Here is a 20,461-nt window from a genome sequence, read left to right as displayed (position 1 = left end):
TTCTTCAGGGTTCCTCGTGAACTAATAAAAAAGGGTGAACGAACACAGGATTTCACAAAAAGACGTGGAGAAAGTTGGCTTTTGAACCTCTCACTGAAATCGAAGGGAGCCGAGTCGAAGCATGCTCGAGTTTGCAGTGATCACTTGGTGAAAGGTTTGTATCTCCCTCTCAGCTGTCCTTAGTGTTTTCCAAGTACTTTTCTTGCTATGTGTTGTTATTTTACGGTACTTTTTTTAGCCCCGAAGCGCTGAAGTTCCCAGCTGTTTCTTTATTTACTCCTCACAAAGTCTATATGCATGAAGGTCGCGACAAAATTCTTCCCCAGCCGTACAGTTACAATGCGCCGTGATCACTTCTCCGTCCTGTTTAACTAAGATCCAGGTCTTTAAAGGGGTTTCTGATGATCTTTGTGAATGATTTACCTGAGAGATAAGAGCCAACACAAGTGAGAATCGATCCAACTGCTGTTTGTTTACACTTCAACTTGCAGTGCTTCGCTGTAAAGATGCGAACAAAAAGCTTAAAAAAACACTTACATGGGCAAAAACAAAACAGGATTCATTGGGCAGCGACTTGATAGCGAGGTCCTTTACCCAGCCACATACAAAACACTTGTAAGCCTCCATACTCTTCCACGCTTTCATCCGTTTTGCGGGGTAGAAGGACGTCTGCAACACCAGATAGTTCGAGATGTCGGGGAACTCGACTGAAGGGTCGTTTTCGAGATCGTATGATAAATCCTTCTTTCCCAGACTGTAGGGGTCGATTCCATTGCACATAGCAATCTTCTGAATAGATCTAAAGCCAGCGGTGGCTTCTAGATTACGAGCGTACTCTGATAACTTATCACTAGTTGTTTGCACTATGGCAGCCATTTAGACCACCAGCTATTTCACTTCTGGTAAAACCGCTAAGAAAAGTGACATGACTGAAACCCAACAATATAAAGTGTTGTATGTTGCCATGGCAATGCACAGACCGACTGACAGCCCATAATAAGTATAGTAACAGTTTCTCTTGCTAGAATTGGAAATTTATGTAGTGAACATGGACTAGCAAAACAGTCAAATGTGCCAGTGTTGCTATAATAAATATCAGCACGATTGGAACACCACTTGTCCAGTGAAATTAGTGGACTGTAACTAACTGTTGTGGAAAAAAGTTCTATGTCTTCTGCTGTATTGGCAAAGACGGTTAGGAGCTTTTGTCTTGTTTGTGAAAGCATCTTTACTAGGCCATGTTTGGCTTTTGTAGCTGTTATTATGACAGATTTGTTCAGAATAATGTCTGTATTCACTGCAGTGAAGCAAGCACACAAAAGCACAGGAGTTTAAAGCTGACCGCTGGCTCTGGGCAGAGGGCAGCAGTCCAAACTGTGGGGTCGACAGAAACAGCCAAGAAAGGCCTCAGAGCACGCCAGACCACTCCAGACAAAATCTCCAATCACACACAACAGGAGACCTATAGGGTATGCAGATTAGTGTGGGCAATTCAGTGTTCTTTAAAGATTACAAAATTATCAGCAATGTAAAAGGAATTTTGAAGTGAAAAGCTACGATTTCTCTCTCTCTCTCTCTCTCTCTCTCTCTCTCTCTCTCTCTCTCTCTCTCTGTGTTTGTGTGTGTGTAGGTGATACTGGAGGAGCGGGATCAGGAGCGGGAACGGCGCTGGAAGGCAGAGCAGGCTGTGAAGAAGCTTACAGATCAGGTGAAGGGGCTGCAAACACAGGCCACAGAGGAGAAAGAACTCCAGAGCCTGGCCTTGCACACAACTGATAGGTGAGCAGGAAGCGGTTTTCCACTTTTCCACGAACAGGGAATGAGAAGACGGTGTAACCCCTGACTCCATATAATGGTGTTTGTAAATGTAGGTTCATATGCCAGAGTGTTATAGGTTACATCTTAATTTCAAATCTGTGCTTCACAAAAGGGACCAGAAAAATTAGGCATATAATGATCTATTGTGCGACGATGAATCGCGATACGTATTTATGACAATTCAAATTGATGAAACAAAAAAAATGAATGACGATTATCATCAGGCTGCATAATCTCTTAACTGTGATCGCGTTTTTTAGACAGCAGAGGGCATAGTAATGTACAGTAGCAGGAATACACATGACTTCACTCTAGGCAGAAGTAACACAGTTCTAAAGCCACGAAAACACACACTCAAGACTGAAAATGGGCAGATCAGGTGGAAGTCCAAATTGCTTGAAATGGCTGTCATTGAATTCAGAACTTAAATGCTAAGCAACACACTTTTACAGATTTAAAAATACATGTATCCGTTCTTGAGATATTACATATCAAAGATTGAAAAAACAGCTTAATTTTTAGAAAACCACCGTAATATTATGTCTGAGGATCACATGGTCCAAAATGGGCCTCATTAACCAATGAGATCAATTTTTTTTTTTCCTTAATAAATTTTGTTTTTCAAGATATTTACATGGAAATTGTCAGGCCCATAGATGGTTGTATACTGAATACAAAGTTTTTTGAACAATTATAAAAAAAAAAAAAAATTACGCAAATTAGTATTTAATTAGTATTAGTTATGCTAATTAGGTAAAAACGTTAAATCGGTACACTGTCCTTCAAAATTGCATCAAATTGCTTTATTTGTGCAATACAAAGCTGATCTTAACTCTCATTTATACATCACAAAGAAGGAGAAATCAACGTTAATTATAAAATGTGCATAAACAAGCACTGAAGGCCATTCACATCTACCATTCTCTATCAAAAGAAAAAGTAATAAAAGATTATTTCTAATACCCTCTTTGTGCTCTGCAGGCCTTTGTATTTCTAAGTAGGGCCTACTAGTGTTTTATATGAAAAAATATAAATGATTATTTTGATTAATATTCACAGCTTTCAAAGCAAACCTTGTAAAAACTGTGTTCTCCACATCCAATAAACAATTCTAATTAATTGAATTGAAATTGGCACTCGCGTTTCTGACTTCTGGGTTTGTTGGTTTTTAAATCTCATTCCGACCACTAGGATCTCAGTATTTTTCATCAAAACAACTACAGTTATATTCTAAAATAGTTATTTATTTACACGAATCAGTTTGAATTGAGAAAATAAGTAGGTAAAGCTCTGAAAACTCACCTCAAATCTCCCGTGAATCATAACATCAGAACTAGCTAGCTAGAAATTTTGCGGAATATTTCATCAGAACCAGTGAGTGCGAGAGAACATCCCTATAAAAGCTATCTGATTGATATTCACGAGTAATCCAGTCAGAAACCAATCAGAAGAGAGAGCGCCTGAGCACTTTCCTGTGACTCAAAACACACCAGCAGTTTCCCCGACATCTTGTGAGCAGAGTATTTTTACTCTGTTGTACCAACTTCAACCTGCCGTTACTCCCAAAGTACTGAACAGATCTTAACCAGATAGATTTCTTTGGAAAGCAGAGATTAGGTTTTTAATGAGAGTCTTCATGATAGAAAATATTCAAGAGTTAAGCAGTGACAGATTTGGAAACTCAGACGAGCGTCTGCATGTATAATTTTCACAGCACGGCCAGCGAGCGTCTGATACGCCTACCTAAATTGGAAAAGAGCTGTTGTGCAATTGACTGTACAAATAGTTTCAACAAGAAATCGGAGCTGTCTTTTTACAGACTGCTGAAAGTGAAAGAAAGTGGGGGGGAAGGAGGTAGTTAAAGTTTTATTAACTTTCCTAAATGTTCTTAAGGCCACACCAATTTAATTAGTTGGTTCTCGGATTTTTTCAGGAAAAATATGAAGCGAGCGTGCGAAATAAAAATAAAATAAAAAAATGCTCTGATGGTAAAATTAGTGGTGGAAATATATGGAATCAATTTTGTGCCAAAATGTTCATACAATACTTTTGAAATATCAAACAAAAACGACAAATCAAAATACAAAAAAAAAAGTCAATTTTTTTTAGACTGGCAAACAAATTATACATGTAATCGTGCAAAATATCAGTCTATCACTCTTCAGAAAACTTTTATTTTTGTTCCGCGGCTTTCTCAGTTTTGTTTCACGTCATTTATTTTGGTTGCGATTCCAGCTTTCTCGTTTGCGCTCCCTGACTTTTTGCTTGCAGTTTTGGCACAAACTTCACGTGTGGGTGGGCTGTCCAGGAACGCATTCCCATTGGCTAACTTGTGTTTGACTGACAGCTACGCTCAGCCATTCCCTACTCGGATTCTGGCGGACTGTTTGACGAGTGACCGATCCATTGACGGTAAACAAGGATCGAGTGGACTTCATTGGCGACTATGATATTGAATTAATTCAACAAAGTGTAAGTGCGGGATAAGTGTGTTGTACGTGTTGCAGTAGTACACATTATGCAGGCGTGTTTAACGTTAGCAAGACAGCTATTATATTGGGTAGTGGAGCTAAGTCTAACATTTGACTTGCCACGAAACACCTGCATAATGTGCACTACTGCAACACATACAACACACTTGTCCCGCACTTACACTTTGTTGAATTAATTCAGTATCATAGTCGCCACTGAAGTCCACTCGATCCTTGTTTACCGTCAATGGATCGGTCACTCGTCAAACAGTCCGCCAGAATCCGAGTAGGGAATGGCTGAGCGTAGCTGTCAGTCAAACACAAGTTAGCCAATGGGAATGCGTTCCTGGACAGCCCACCCACACGTGAAGTTTGTGCCAAAACTGCAAGCAAAAAGTCCGGGAGCGCAAACGAGAAAGCTGGAATCGCAACCACAATAAATTACGTCAAACAAAACTGAGAAAGACGCGGAACAAAAATAAAAGCTTTCTGAAAAGTGATACTGATATTTTGCATGATTACACGAATAATTTGTTTGCCAGTCTAAAAAAAAAATACTTTTTTTTGTATTTTGATTTATCGTTTTTGTTTGATATTTCAAAAGTATTGTATGAACATTTTGGCACAAAATTGATTCCATAGAAATCGAGGGCTTTCATAATAGAGAAACAAAACAAAGACAATACATTATTGTTACACATTTCACATGGCTCTTTTAATAGCTTATCTTATTTCCACACATATGCATTAAGGGCTAGCTCTGGCTGCACGTCTTTTATCAGGCAAACCAGTAAACAGAGAGGCTAAATAAACGATTGAATTACAGTCAATTGAACATCTACAATGCACAGAAAAAAAGATTTGACCCGCAGTAGGCTACTTCTGATGGCTAAATACTTCGAATGATTTTTTTGTTTGCCCCTCACATCAATCAATGAAATATATAAATCAAACCCACCTCCACAGAGTTGTTGTCCAAGTTGGCACATCGCAGGGTAACAATCTCACGGCATCTTGAGTACAACTGTGCAAAGTTTTCCCCCTCTTGAATTTCAACACACCTGTCAAAGATTTTACGCTTCTGTTCGCTGAATATCCTAACAATCACAAACAGGCTTTGCAGGATTCCCCTCCACAGGCATGTTTCTTCCACAAGTCTTTATCTAAAGCAGGGGTGTCAAACTCATTTTGGTTCAGGGGCCACATACAACCCATCTGATCTCAAGTGGGCCGGACCAGTAAAATAATTGCAAAATAACCTTTGTCAACTCCAAATCTTTAGCATTGTTATTTCAGTAGGCTATGCTTTATGCTTCAGCCTCCATTTGTAGCCTACATAATCACTGACCACAAGGGATCTAGATTATTACACATTTATTCACAGAGAGGCCAATGGATTTGAAATAAAATGCATTTCACTCTCAAACAACTGGTTTATTTTTATATAGTTGAGTGAATACATTTTTACAGCTGACAACCTGAACCAACTCTCCACACTAATGCTGGCAAAGGCAGATTGCTTTTCAGGGCACACGACTTCTGCAGCCTTCAGCATGCATTTTTTCCACAAGTTCACCATCGGAAAATGGCTTGGATGCTTTCACTGCTCCATCACTGACCTCACGGCTGCGAGTAAACGCAGACTGCTGTTTCTTCAGACCAGCTAACAATTTGTTTATCTTCTCTTTTCTTAATTGTCCTTACAAATTGTGAAATTTTTCTTTATGATGAGTCTCATAGTGGCGCCGAATATTATATTCTTTGAGCACTGCAACCTGTTGATTACATACCAAGCACACTGGTTTTGTATTCACCTCTGTGAATAAATAATACTCAGTCCGTTTTTCCTGGAAAACTCTGCACTCTACGTCAACTTTTCTTCTTTTTGACAAAGACATTTTGGTAATGGGGGTATCACTCTTGATAATTTTGATAGCAACTTAATAGTGGTGAGGCAAGACTGCCATTCATGGAATCAGACAGCATATCTGGGCCCGTTGCTAAAATGTGCTGTTTATTTCCTGATCTCTTATGTCAGTGCTGCTTTTTTTTTTTTTTTGGCTGCCCCTAGTGGCTGAATTGAGCATTTCGGTTATTTCTTGAAAGGTCCCATGGCATGAAATTTTCACTTTGAGTTTTTTTAACGTTAAAATGAGTTCCTCTGACCTTCTTAAGTCACCCCAGTGGCTAGAAATGTCATAATGTGTAAACCAAACTATGCCCACCCTTTGTCAACATTTGAGAATGGCGCGTCAAAATGGCGCGTTGATAGGCTCTTCCCTTTACTACGTCAGCAAGGGAGATGATCTCCACGCCCCCCCTCTGGATTCCCACCCACTGTATGGATTGCCCGCCCAGCTCAAAAGTTGCCACCAAACATGGAAGTTGCGCTGTACATGGATGTGACAACACAGAAAGGAGTCTGTTTTTACTGCCGACGGGAGAGCCCCTGAAGACGCAGTGGCTTAATTTTATTTACTCCAATAATACGCCGTCGAGTCTACCTAAGACGGTGTATGTTTATCGGAAGCATTTTCCTGATGAATGTTTCCACAGCTTGGGACAGTACAGGGCAGGTTTTGCACAGCAACTGTCACTGAAGCCTGGGTCTGTGCCAAGCATCCCTGCCGCATCAGCTACAAACAGCGAACAAGTAAGTGTATAACTGTTAAGTCGTTTTGCCGTGTTTTAAAATCGGTGCCACGTTAGCCTTGCAATGGCTACATTAGCTGTGCAGCTAACCGCTTCCTGCAGTTAGCCAGGTATTCTGCGCTACAAAACCAAAAAGCATGCAGCATGCTCTGTTATAATAGCCAATCAAAACAGTTTTTACAAAGACACCCACATTTTTTTTTAAGTCACTCGTTCATTTTATTTGTTTGTTTGTTCAGTAAAAACCCAAACATTTGTTGAATTTTTCTTTCCTCGCGTCGCACCTTAATGACGTCAGCACGCGGTATTTTTCCCTTCGCGGTTTGTTCCTTCTCTCTTGCCATAGTAAGACACCCACATCCGCTTGTTCTGACCCACTGGAGGTAGCGTCACAGTGCTGTTAGCCAATCAGAGGTAACACGTTTACATGTCATGAATATTAATGATGGCTGAAATCCTGTCGCTCTCCCGCCACCTGCTCCTCCACCAAACTAGAACAGCCTGAAACAGGAGAACCACAGCATTTTTTTCACCAAAACCAGCTCACAGGGCATTCATTCATACTAGAGACCACCACACAATTAATGAAAAAACGATGCCATGGGACCTTTAAAAATTCATAAGTCATCACAGGAATGGGCTAGAGATTTACTTTTTTTTTTTTTGACATCCTTAGAAATGTTTTCTCTACAAGCCTAGGGCCGGATTAAACCATCTAGCGGGCCGGATCCGGCCCGTGGGCCGTATGTTTGACACCCCTGATCTAAAGTGAAAGAGGCGATTTGATTGGTTTTCGACGTCACATGACCTCAACCTGCAGTCGATTTCGTTTTTTTTTTTTTTTTCCATTTTGCATTTTCTTCAAGCGGCGATTCCGAGAACCAACTAATCAAATTGGTGTGGCCTAAAGGTTCTTAACATTTTTCTTTTTTAATAAAGGGAATGTTTTAATGAATAGGCTATTCCAAGCGACTAGGTCTACTATCAGTGCACCTCATTTACCAAACTGGATATGAATAGATTTATTTACTATTATTTATTTAATTAGTTAGTTACTATCATCACAAGATCAGCTATATTGTGACATGCCTGTAGTTTTTTATCCCTCGCTGGCCGAAACACCCGAAGGGGGATCATGTCATGGCGATCTCTGTCCGTCCGTCTGTCCCAGGAAGGGTGCTCACCTTCTGAAATCAGCTCCTCTCACAATTTTTGGAAGAATTTCACGAAACTTGGCAGGATTCTTTGTTATATGCCGATAATATGCATATTGTAATTTCGTTAAATTCGGTCACATTTTACCAGAGTTACAGCCCTTGTTGAACAAAATTATAATTTGACAATTTCATGAGAGTGTGTTTTCCTTCTGAAATCAACTTCTCTCACAATTGTTGGAGGAATTTCACCAAACTTGGCAAAAGGCCTTGTTTTATGTCGGTAGTACGCATATTCTTATTTTGTTCAATTTGGTCGCATTTTACCAGAGTTGTGGCTCTTGATTAACAGCCTTGTACTTTGACAATTTCATGAAGGTGTGTTTGCCTTCTGACATCAACTCCTCTCACAATTTTTGGACGAATTTCTCGAAGCTTGGCAAAAGGCCTTGTTCTATGACAGTAATATGCATATTGTGATTTAATTTAGTTTGTGAAAATTTTACCAGAGTTTTGACCCTTGATTAAATAACTTTGACAATTTCATGAGGGTGTACGTTCTTCTGAAATCAGCTCCTCTCTCAATTTGTAGAGGAATTTCACCAAACTTGGCAAAAGGCTTTGTTATATGACAGTTATATGCAGATTGAAATTTCGTTTAATTTGGGCAAATTTAACCAGAGTTATGCCCTTGATTATGAACAAACTTGTATTTTGGCAATTTCATCAAGGCGTGCTTGCTTTCTGAAATCAACTTCCCTCACAATTTTTATCCCCCGCTGGCTGAAAGGTACAAAGGGGGATTATCTTGTAGCGATGTCTGTCCCGGGAAGGGTACTCGCCTTCTGAAATCATCTCCTCTCGCAATTTTTGGAGGAATTTCATGAAACTTGGCAGGATTCTTTGTTATATGTCGGTAATACGCATATTGTAATTTCGTTCAATTCAGTCACATTTTACCACAGTTATGGCCTAGTCGCCAGCGGGGGATATTGCACTCTCAGAGCACTCTTGTTTAGTAATTTAATTAGATGGATAACAATAAATAGGTATCGGATGGATGATTTGGTTCTTGTGATGATGAATCATAATTAAGAGAGAGATTAAAGGTGTGTTAAAGAGCATGTGGCTGTAGTCGACCATCCATCAAAACGTAACTCCCACCTCTGCAGCATTCTTCTGCTAATGAGTCTGAGTTTATGAGCCTTTTGCCTTTGTCTCAAACCAGAATAATAATAAGATTTTGTCACATACGCTTGCTTGTGTAAAACATAATTTGATACTTTAAAGGGCATATCCTGGACCAAATTCGTTTTTTTTTTTTTTAATATGAAAGTATGTCCCTTTACACACTCATCCAGGAGGGTCATTTTGCACAAGGCCATCTGTCTGCAGCAGAAAAAAATAAAATAACAAAACGTGTCTGGAAAAATCCCAAGGGAGTCTGGAGCCAGATTTGTGACGTCACCTGCGGAAGCACCAGCAGGCTGCGAGAGCTTTGCACGGTTTCAGTGCACAGCCTGTGTAGACCAAGCGCTCCCATTTCTCTCTCATTGTCCGGTCTTTTGGGAAACGATGAGTACTAATCCCATCAAGATTGGTGTTGCTACACCCTCCTACGATACATCTGTTAACCATTTTAATAATTACGCGATAACGTTGAAGAAATTTGCAGAAAACCACCAGGTCGTTTTCTCATAAACAAACCAGCGCTGACGTAGGATTCAGAGAGAGGCGTCCCACACGCGACGTCACGAAAATCAATGTTTGCCGGGAAATCCAAATGCCAAGTTTTTTCAGAGGCGGACCAATTCGCCTCAAACGGCTTGATTTCAACTGAATTTTTCTGGTATTGCGCAAGGTAAAAAAATTGTGCAAAATGTGACGGATATTTGACCAAATTTTAATATAAAATAGGAGAATTACATTGATCTTGCTCCTGAATTTACCGGTGATATGCACTTTAAGCTTTATTTGCTGTGAGTATCGGGGACCTGCCTAAACGTACTCGTCTGCTTTCAGGTTCCTAAACATGCGTATAGAGTTTGCACTAACCATCCCTTTAACCTCATGAGGAAAAAGAAATCGGATCTAACAATCGTTCTTTACCACCATCACCAATGTTTTGTTTGCTCCCAGGCTGAAGCAGTTGTTGCTGAAGGAGCGCACGGAGCGGACAGCACTGCAGGCTCGAGCGGAGGAGCTGGAGGAACGATGTGCAAATGCAGCACAACAGCTGCAGCAGCAGCACAGCCATGAGGCGAAATACAAGGAAGCACTGCACAGTTTACAGGAGAGCGTCTCCCAGCAAGAGACCCTCAGGGCCAGTCAGCAGGTGGAGGAGGTAATATTGCTCTGAAAGTTATCCAGAGCAGTTTCCGTCTAAATGGGACTCGGAGGCAAAAATGTGGTTTTTGATTTAACCAAACCACCATGGAGTGACCGAACACGTCCTTGAAACTTTGCGTTAACCTAAAGGATTTGGTCCCATAACCATTACTGTGCCAGTATGTCAGCTTTATCCAAGGTTAGGGTGTTTTTGTCCAGCAACATAAGACGTCTAAATGCACGAGTCCTCTTCCAGAGCATCTTATGGGTATTAGAGATATCAGTCACTGCCATGGAAAAGGATCAGATGTTTAGAAGTTGCTTGTGTGAGGACTTCATAGTACAGTGTTGAGCGTAAATGAGTGCACCCCCTTTGAAAAGTAACATTTTAAACAATCTCTCAATGAACACAAACAGTTTCCAAAATGTTGTCAAGACAAAGTTTAATATAACATCTGTTTAACTTATAACGGGAAAGTAAGGTTAATAATATAACTTAGATTACACATTTTTCAGTTTTACTCAAATTATGGTGGTGCAAAAATGAGTACACCCCACAACAAAAACTACTACATCTAGTACTTTGTATGGCCTCCATGATTTTTAATGACAGCACCAAGTCTTCTAGGCATAGAATGAACAAGTTGGTGACATTTTGCAACATCAATCTTTTTCCATTCTTCAACAATGACCTCTTTTAGTGGCTGGATGGAGAGTGATGCTCAACTTGTCTCTTCAGAATTCCCCAAAGAAAATAATTTCTTTCCACCACAAAGGTGAAGGCTACAAGAAGATCAGCAAAGCTTTACTTATCAGTCAGAATACTGTAGCAAAAGTGGTACAAAAATTTAAGAAAGATGGAACTGCAACCATCTCACAGAGACATCCAGGTCGTCCACGGAAGTTAACGCCTCGACAGGAGCGTCTTCTGATGAGAAGGGCTGAAGAAAATCGGGATGCAAGTTCACTGCAGTTATCTAAAGAAGTAGAAAGCCAAACTGGGGTGACTATTTCCCGTGGCACAATACGGCGTACACTGCAGAGGAATGGCATGCATGGATGCCGTCCACGAAAGAAGCCTCTCCTAAAGCCCAGGCACAGAAAAGCCCGCCTAGAGTTTGCCAGGGCCCATGCTGACAAAGATGAAGACTACTGGGACTCTATACTCTGGAGTGATGAGACCAAGATAAATGTTTTTGGAACTGATGGCTTCAAAACTGTATGGCGTCGCAAAGGTGAGGAATCCAAAGAAAAATGCATGGTGCCTACAGTGAAGCATGGTGGTGGCAGTGTCCTTATGTGGGGCTGCATGAGTGCTGCTGGTGTCGGGGAGCTGCATTTCATTGATGGCATCATGAATTCACGGACGTATTGCTCTATACTGAAAGAGACGATGCTACCATCACTCCGTGCCCTTGGTCGTCGTGCACTTTTCCAACATGACTAAACACACATCTAAGGCCACTGTTGGATTTCTGAAGAAGAACAGGGTGAAAGTGATTCAGTGGCCAAGTACGTCTCCTGATCTGAACCCAATCGAACACCTATGGGGAATTCTGAAGGGACAAGTTGAGCATCGCTCTCCATCCAGTCACTAAAAGAGGTCATTGTTGAAGAATGGAGAAAGATTGATGTTGCAAAATGCCGCCAACTTGTTCATTCCATGCCTAGAAGACTTGGTGCTGTCATTAAAAATCATGGAGGCCATACAAAGTACTAGATGTAGTAGTTTTTGTTGTGGGGTGTACTCATTTTTGCACCACCCTAATTTGAGTAAAACTGAAAAATGTGTAATCTAAGTTATATTATTAACCTTACTTTCCCGTTATAAGTTAAACAGATGTGATATTAAACTTTGTCTTGTCAACATTTTGTAAATTGTTTGTGTTCATTGAGATGCTTAAAATGTTACTTTTCAAAGGGGGTGCACTCATTTACGCTCAGCACTGTATATGACCTCCATTTCTCTGTACAGATGAAGAGGAAGCAGGAGCTGGAGAACAAATGCGCTGTTCTAAAGCGAGAAGTGGAAATACTCAGAGCATCAGTGCGGCAACAGAAAGATAAGCTACAGCAACTACATGAGCTGCTGACCTCCAGAGAAGAAGCGCACAGGTGTGTATTCCAGCATCTTATATTGAAACTTGCTGCTGTGCACATTCTGAAAAGCCTGGCCAAATTTGCCTGTTGTTTCACACAGATTTCAGTGGAGGTGAAGACCTTTTTAGTTTTTGGGGGTTTTTTTTGCACATTTTCTGAACCTTTTCTTCAGGCCCAAGATGTGAATCAGTGTGCCGCCTTACTTACAGGATTTCTGATTTGACTAGTTGTTCACTTAGATATAGCTGTTCATTTGGTGAAACATGTAGTTTTGCAGGTTTTTTTTTTAATTTAAATTCCCACGGGGTGTGTGTGTGTGTAACTCCTGTATTGTCTGTCTTATCATCGTTATAACGAGAAAGTCGGCTTGACTTTAACTGTGTGTTTCAGGAAGGAGCTGGCTTCACGGCTCATTCCTGGTGGCGCTGAGTTTCGTGAAGCCGTGGCGAAGGAAGTGGGGGCTGTCGAGCAGAGACACACTCAGAGACATAGCGAGATGGAGCAGAAACTGGTCGATGCCCGACACCAGTATGCCACCCTGGAGGATGAGTTCCGCATGGCTCTCACCATCGAAGCCAGTCGCTTCTCTGAGGTAGGGGCCAGGGCAATCTGTGAGTTTAATTCATGGTTCATGTAGGTTATAGATTTATCTAATCTTATCATAAACATCAAATGCTATTATTAGCTCACCGGCCATAGGGTGATGAGCTCTTGTCATCACGCAGCGTCCGTCTGTCCACAATTCGCAAAAATTGCGACTCCTCCCTGAGTTTTCGATGAATTTTGATTCTGGTTGTTTTGTTTGGAAGATCTAATCAGTCTGCACAAAATTTAAATTATTTCCTTTTTTGATTAAGCATAGTCCCTGTTTGCCTTTCCTTGAGGACAGGCAATTTTATTTTCAAAATATCCTCATTAATAGGTATATACGGCGGCACGGTGGTGTAGTGGTTAGCGCTGTCGCCTCACAGCAAGAAGGTCCTGGGTTCGAGCCCCGTGGCCGGCGAGGGCCTTTCTGTGCGGAGTTTGCATGTTCTCCCCGTGTCCGCGTGGGTTTCCTCCGGGTGCTCCGGTTTCCCCCACAGTCCAAAGACATGCAGGTTAGGTTAACTGGTGACTCTAAATTGACCGTAGGTGTGAATGTGAGTGTGAATGGTTGTCTGTGTCTATGTGTCAGCCCTGTGATGACCTGGCAACTTGTCCAGGGTGTACCCCGCCTTTCGCCCGTAGTCAGCTGGGATAGGCTCCAGCTTGCCTGCGACCCTGTAGAAGGATAAAGCGGTTAGAGATAATGAGATAAGATGAGATATTTATATCGACATTTAAATTTTGTACGATTTTGTGCAAGAGTGTCACACCTGCACGCCTTGGCGCATGGATCAGATAGACTCTGGGGCGCGCTCCGGACAGCGCACGCACCAAGCGGACTCTTGCGCACGCTGTAAACGACTCGCGCCTGCACAGGATTAAGGCGCAATCAGGGCGCCTATATAAAAACTGTGAAAACACACTTACTTTGCGAAGTATTGAGTTTCGTTGCTGACACATTACCGAGCCTTATTTCCTTGTTTGGTTTCCTGATCCTTGATTTCCTGTTTCTCGTCTTTGATTCTGCCGAGTCTATGATAGCCTGTTTGTGCCTCGCTTGACCTATTGCCTGTTTTACGATTTTGCCTGCCATTCTAGATTGTTTACCGTCTTCACTTGTATTAATAAACACACCTTCTGCACTTGCATCTGTCTCCCAACCATCTCTGCAGGGCTCGACATTAACTTTTAAACCCACTTGCCCTGGGGGGCAAATGGGGGTTAATACTTGCCTCCTATTTTGCGAGTAGCCATTTATTTATTTATTTATTTATTTATTTTTAGGAAAACCATAGAAATAGTTGCGAATTGCAACATAAAATGAAGATCACACATTGAGTTGAAGTTGGTTATTGATTAAGTTTATTATTAAGTTTGGTTATTGGTTACTTTTTACTTGTAACGGACAATGACAATTTTATCCAAAATAGTTTTTCCTGCCTTAGTCGATTTGTTTCCATTTCACATGCATGCAGCTGTTGTAAAGTTCAGTGTGTTTTGCGTAGAACTCTCTCAGACTGTAGGTTCATTACTCGATAATGTAGAAATTAGTGCTGTCAAGCGATTAAAATATTTAATCACGATTAATGTCGCAACTGTCATAGTTAACTCGCGATTAATCGCAATTTAATCGCACATTTTTGTCACATGAAAAACCATTGTAATTCTCTTATCAGCATAAAGTGAATGGGCTTGCTTTGTACCAATGTTTTTTTTTTTTTTTTATTGCAGAGCATAACATGTCTTGTCACAGCCATTGACATCCATAACTTCCATATTAGATGAGAAAACCAAGGGATGAAAAATAAAGTGCATATCACTGTGAAAATAAAAAAAAAAATTTATTTTACTCATTAGTTTCTTTTGAAGAGAAGTATTTGCCATAAAAGAAGAAAAAAACAGATAACAAAAATAAAAACATTCATCATACGTTCAAAAATGTTCATTATAGTGTGGCACTAATGCTCACTGCTTATAACTACACCTACCCGGTGGAGATGAGCTGGGAAACTGAAGACTGAAGGAACAATATTGAAAAGTATTTTTCTAGTCTCACCTGTGAAAGGTAATCCCATGTGATCTCGTTTGGATGGTAAACCTGTTGGTACAGTTAAACGCAGCACATGAATGAGGCATCTTTATTCTCCACTTTGCCCCATCCAATATGGTGGCGAGGATGTTTATATGTCTATGCCTTTCTCCATCACTCACACGTACTCTTATTGAAGCAGCGCGTGACAAGCCTCAACAGGAACTACGGGTGACTCGCAGGGCCAAATTAGAATTTGCGTTAACGGCACTATTTTTTAAAATCGCGTTAAATTGAGATCGCGTTAACGCGTTATTGCGTTAACTTTGACAGCACTAGTAGAAATCATAAAATAGAAATCTATAACAAAGTTTGTATGAAGAAAACAATAGGGTGCCAAGACTTTTGAACAGTACTGTGTTTGAGAATATTTATATATTGTTATCATCATCCACCTCGAGGTTTAAAAAAACAAAAAATAAACCAGTGCTGTGTCATGACAGACAGGGCAATGTTTGACACTTAAAATTGTTTAGTGTGTAGGTTGTAGGTGTTTTATACAGACCTGGCAACCTGTAACTGAATCAGTGCAGCCAGTCTGTCATGATGCAGAGCGGGGTGTTGTTGTTTTTTTTTTTTAAATAAACCCAGAGGTGGATGATGTTAACCCTCCTAGGGCTTAGCGGTCACATGCGTGGACAGCACTTTATGTAAATTCGGAACAAGAATCCACAAATGTGGACATACTTTTTCTCTAAAAGTACATCTTATCAAAAGATGATGCTTAGTTTTTATTCTAATCAGGTTCTAATAAGCCCAAATAGCAAAGAGAAATAAAAAATGCATGTAAAAAAACAGCTTGGGCCTTAGGAGGTTAAAGAAAAACAGATATATAAATATTTTGCCCAGGACTGTGTTCCTCTGATAACAGAAACAAAGCTCCAGCTCTCTCTGCTCTTAATCTGTTCTGTTCTTTCAGGATTTATCGCGCATGTCGCTCCTTGTTGAGTTTTTTATGCCCGAGTTGTTTGAAACCAATCTGGGTTTTCTGTGTTGAATAAGGAAGCGGCTTCACCTGTGAGAAAATCAAACACTTTCATGAAGGAGCTGACTCGAATGCGAGCAGAAAAAAATGAAACGAGATTCTTAAGCAAACTCTTCCATCCTCACTTCCGTCTTTCTGTTTTTGTAAAACATATCATAAATACAGTCATGAATTTCTCTGGAGTTTTCAGGCTGAGCTCCTCTCCTCGTATTCTTTAACCGCTCATTTCCTCGTTGTTCTTGAAACATTTACTTCCATTTGTTAATATTTTTCTTGATAGCGGGGAGACGGTAACGCCTTTTATCTATTTCTCTGCTTCAAGAAGCAAACACAGCGCAAAAATTAACCATATTGAAGACAGATGAAGCCGTGCTTGCATGAAAGACGGTGTCTGTCTGACCCCAGCTGTAATTATCACGTGACGTCTTGCACAAGGGGTCTATAAATAGTACGCGTACCGTACTACACCAGCGGGGGTATAGAGAATAACTTGCAAAGCAGTAAATGAAACCGAGACTAAGAAAACAGCCAAGATGTCATGCTGGATACGTAGTGAGGGACGCTTTTAGGAACTGAAATAATAAAAGATCAAAAAGCTTCATTTTTGTAGTGCTAGTTTGTAATATATGCTCATTCCAACTTGCCCGGCTGGGCATGTCAGGGACATATCCCACTTACCCAAATGCATGTTTCACTTGCCCCGGGCAATCGGGCAGCGCTTAATGTCGAGCCGTGCTCTGACAGAATACTTCACACTCCCTGACAAAGAGAATGCACATTCATCTGTTCGTACGTCACGTTCAGGAACAAACTAACGTTAATAGCGCTGAAACAGCCACCGTCTTGGTGCGGTCGCAGTCTTGGACTTGACTCGGATCAATAGTGGACTTGGACTTGACTCGTTTTTTTTTTTTTTGGCTTGGACTTGAACACTGGGGATCCGAGGCTGGACTCGGACTCGAGCTTTCGTGACTTTACAACACTGCGATGTGTCTCTGTGTGTATAAATAAATAATATAAAAATATATATAAAACTATCCCATTGCTGTCTTTGGACTTTAACCACAAATTGGAGTCATTTCACTTGTAGTCCAGTTAACTACAACACCCATCAAATATATTGATAAACCAAAGCAGGTCACTTTGTCTGTAGTCTGTAATATCCCATTGTTGTGCCTAAGTGCATTATCTTTTGCATGTGATCAGGTGAAAGAGAGCTTTGAGCAGGTGTCTGCTGAGCTTGCTGAGGTGAAGATAGCGTTGACCGCGTCTCAGCAGAGAGAGAAGCAGTCAGGCTCTCTGGTGCAAGAGCTCACAGCTATGGTGAAGGAGCAGAAAACTCGCATAGCTGAACTCCTCAGAGCCAAACGTGATGCTGTAACAGAATTAAAGGTAAGGGCCTGTGTACAGTAGTTTATTTCACCAATTTATAACACCGTATGAATGCTTTTAGAATGAACAGATCCTGCATACCCGGTTCAGTTGTGGAATGCAGATGTTTCATTTTAAAAGATTACTTGTTAAGGATAAACAAAATACAGTGCCAGTCAAGTTTGGGCACACCTACTCGATCATAGGTTTTTCTGTATTTCGACGATTGAAAATATGAGAACTATGAAATAACGTGGAATTGTGTGGTAAACAAAAAAGTGTTAAAAAAAATAAAACGTTTCATAGTTTCGATTCTTTAAAGTAGCCAGCGTTTACCTTGATGACGCTTTACACACTCATGGCATTATCTTAACCACCTTCATGAGGTAGTCACCTGGAATGCTTTTCAATTATCAGGTGCCTCGTCAAAAGTTAATTAGTGCAATTTCTTGCCTTCTTAATGTGTTTGAGATCAAACAGTAAATAGTAAATAATAAACAGAGTAAATAGCCCGATTCCACAACTGTAGTAATCCATATTATGTCAAGAACCGCTCAACTAAGTGGTCATTTATTTATTGAGGAAAATGATCCAGTATTACATATCTGTGAGTGGCAAAAGTATGTGAACCTTTGCTTTCAGTATCTGGTGTGACCCCCTTGTGCAGCAATAACTGCAACTAAACGTTTGCGGTAACTGTTGATCAGTCCTGCACACCGGCTTGGAGGAATTTTAGCCCATTCCTCTGTACAGAACAGCTTCAACTCTGGGATGTTGGTGGGTTTCCTCACATGAACTGCTCGCTTCAGGTCCTTCCACAACATTTCGAATGGATTAAGATCAGGGCTTTGACTTGGCCATTCCAAAACATTAACTTTATTCTTCTTTAACCATTCTTTGGTAGAACGACTTGTGTGCTTAGGGTCGTTGTCTTGCTGCATGACCCACCTTCTCTTGAGATTCAGTTCATGGACAGATGTCCTGACATTTTCCTTTAGAATTCGCTGGTATAATTCAGAATTCATTGTTCCATCAACGATGGCAAGCCGTCCTGGGGCCAGATGCAGCAAAACAGGCCCAAACCATGATACTACCACCACCATGTTTCACAGATGGGATAAGGTTCTTATGCTGGAATGCAGTGTTTTCCTTTCTCCAAACATAACGCTTCTCATTTAAACCAAAAAGTTCTATTTTGATCTTATCCGTCCACAAAATATTTTTCCAATAGCCTTCTGGCCTGTTCACGTGATTTTTAGCAAACTGCAGTCAAGCAGCAATGTTCTTTTTGGAGAGCGGTGGCTTTCTCCTTGCAACCCTGCCATGCACACCATTGTTGTTCAGTGTTCTCCTGATGGTGGACTCATGATCATTAACATTAGCCAATGTGAGAGAGGCCTTCAGTTGCTTAGAAGTTACCCTGGGATCCTTTGTGACCTCGCCGACTATTACACGCCTTGCTCTTGGAGTGATCTTTGTTGGTCGACCACTCCTGGGGAGGGTAACAATGGTCTTGAATTTCCTCCATTTGTACACAATCTGTCTGACTGTGGATTGGTGGAGTCCAAACTCTTTAGAGATGGTTTTGTAACCTTTTCCAGCCTGATGAACATCAACAACGCTTTTTCTGAGGTCCTCAGAAATCTCCTTTGTTCGTGCCATGATACACTTCCACAAACACGTGTTATGAAGATCAGACTTTGATAGATCCCTGTTCTTTAAATAAAACAGGGTGCCCACTCACACCTGATTGTCATCCCATTGATTGAAAACACCTGACTCTAATTTCACCTTCAAATGAACTGCTAATCCTAGAGATTCACATACTTTTGCCACTCACAGATATGTAATATTGGCTCATTTTCCTCAATAAATAAATGACCAAGTATAATATTTTTGTCTCATTTGTTTAACTGGGTTCTCTTTATCTGCTTTTAGGACTTGTGGGAAAATCTGATGATGGTTTAGGTCATATTTATGCAGAAATATAGAAAATTCTAAAGGGTTCACAAACTTTCAAGCACCACTGTATGCTAGTCTACCAGTAGAAAATTACTTTTGTTTAAAAACAGAAATGATTGAAGTAATAGATAATGCAAAAATGTTCAGAGAATTTGCTGGAGTTCCTCTTTTCAGAGACCTCTCATGAGTTCAGTAGATAGAGAAAGTGTTAAAGTGCGAAAAAAACAACAACATAGAACTGGATTAGAGAAAAATGTGGTTGTGGGTTTTAGGCACGAGTGCGGACTCTGGAGGCAGGAGCAGAGGAGGACAGGCGACTAAGTGTGCAACTGGAACTTCTGAAGAAGGACAAATCCAAACTGCTTTCACAGCTCATTGCACAGGAGACTGTTATAGAAGGGCTCCGAGCAGAGAGAAGGCTTTGGGGACAGGAGCTCGCCCAGCAAGGTACCAGACACACTTGCTACCGAGCTTAGACTTGCTTTTAACTTGGTTTTCGCTATATATATTTTAATCTTTTTTGTGAATTTAGGTTTAGTGTAGTCATTAGGCAGATACTATTATCAAAAGCAATTTACAAGAAATGCATAATCCTATACAAGCATATAGCTGAGCTCATGAGAGTTAAGAGTTTTACTCTAGGGCCCAACAGTGGCCCTTGTGGGATTCAGCCATTATGGGATTTGGACTCAAAGTTTCCTAATCACAAAACCTTACTGACTGATCTACCACAGGATCCACCACCTATCAACCATTTTATAGGCCTTAAAGTGCATATCACGGGTAAATTCAGGAGCAAGATCAATGTAATTCTCCTATTTTATATTAAACTTTGGTCAAATATCCGTCACATTTTGCGCAAATTTTTTTACCTTGTGCAATACCAGAAAAATTCAGTTGAAATCAAGCCATTTGAGGCGAATTGGTCCGCCTCTGAAAAAAC

General features: G+C 40.7%; 1 protein-coding gene across 3 annotated transcripts in view; it reads left to right on the top strand.

The window, feature by feature from the left end:
- Positions 1-20,461, top strand: part of lrrcc1 (leucine rich repeat and coiled-coil centrosomal protein 1) — an 89,967-nt gene that overhangs the window by 49,012 nt on the left and 20,494 nt on the right. For all 3 annotated transcript variants that reach the window (XM_060932244.1, XM_060932234.1, XM_060932251.1), the window contains 7 exons: positions 1,304-1,469; positions 1,631-1,779; positions 10,235-10,439; positions 12,399-12,538; positions 12,914-13,115; positions 17,392-17,577; positions 19,791-19,965. In XM_060932244.1, coding sequence (XP_060788227.1) covers positions 1,304-1,469; positions 1,631-1,779; positions 10,235-10,439; positions 12,399-12,538; positions 12,914-13,115; positions 17,392-17,577; positions 19,791-19,965 — 1,223 coding nt within the window. The remainder of the gene's footprint in view (positions 1-1,303; positions 1,470-1,630; positions 1,780-10,234; positions 10,440-12,398; positions 12,539-12,913; positions 13,116-17,391; positions 17,578-19,790; positions 19,966-20,461) is intronic.

This window comes from Neoarius graeffei, chromosome 1 (assembly GCF_027579695.1).
Source record: "Neoarius graeffei isolate fNeoGra1 chromosome 1, fNeoGra1.pri, whole genome shotgun sequence".
Taxonomy (NCBI): domain Eukaryota; kingdom Metazoa; phylum Chordata; class Actinopteri; order Siluriformes; family Ariidae; genus Neoarius; species Neoarius graeffei.
Note: the sequence above shows the minus strand (reverse complement) of the source record. Positions and strands in the feature narration are given on the sequence as shown.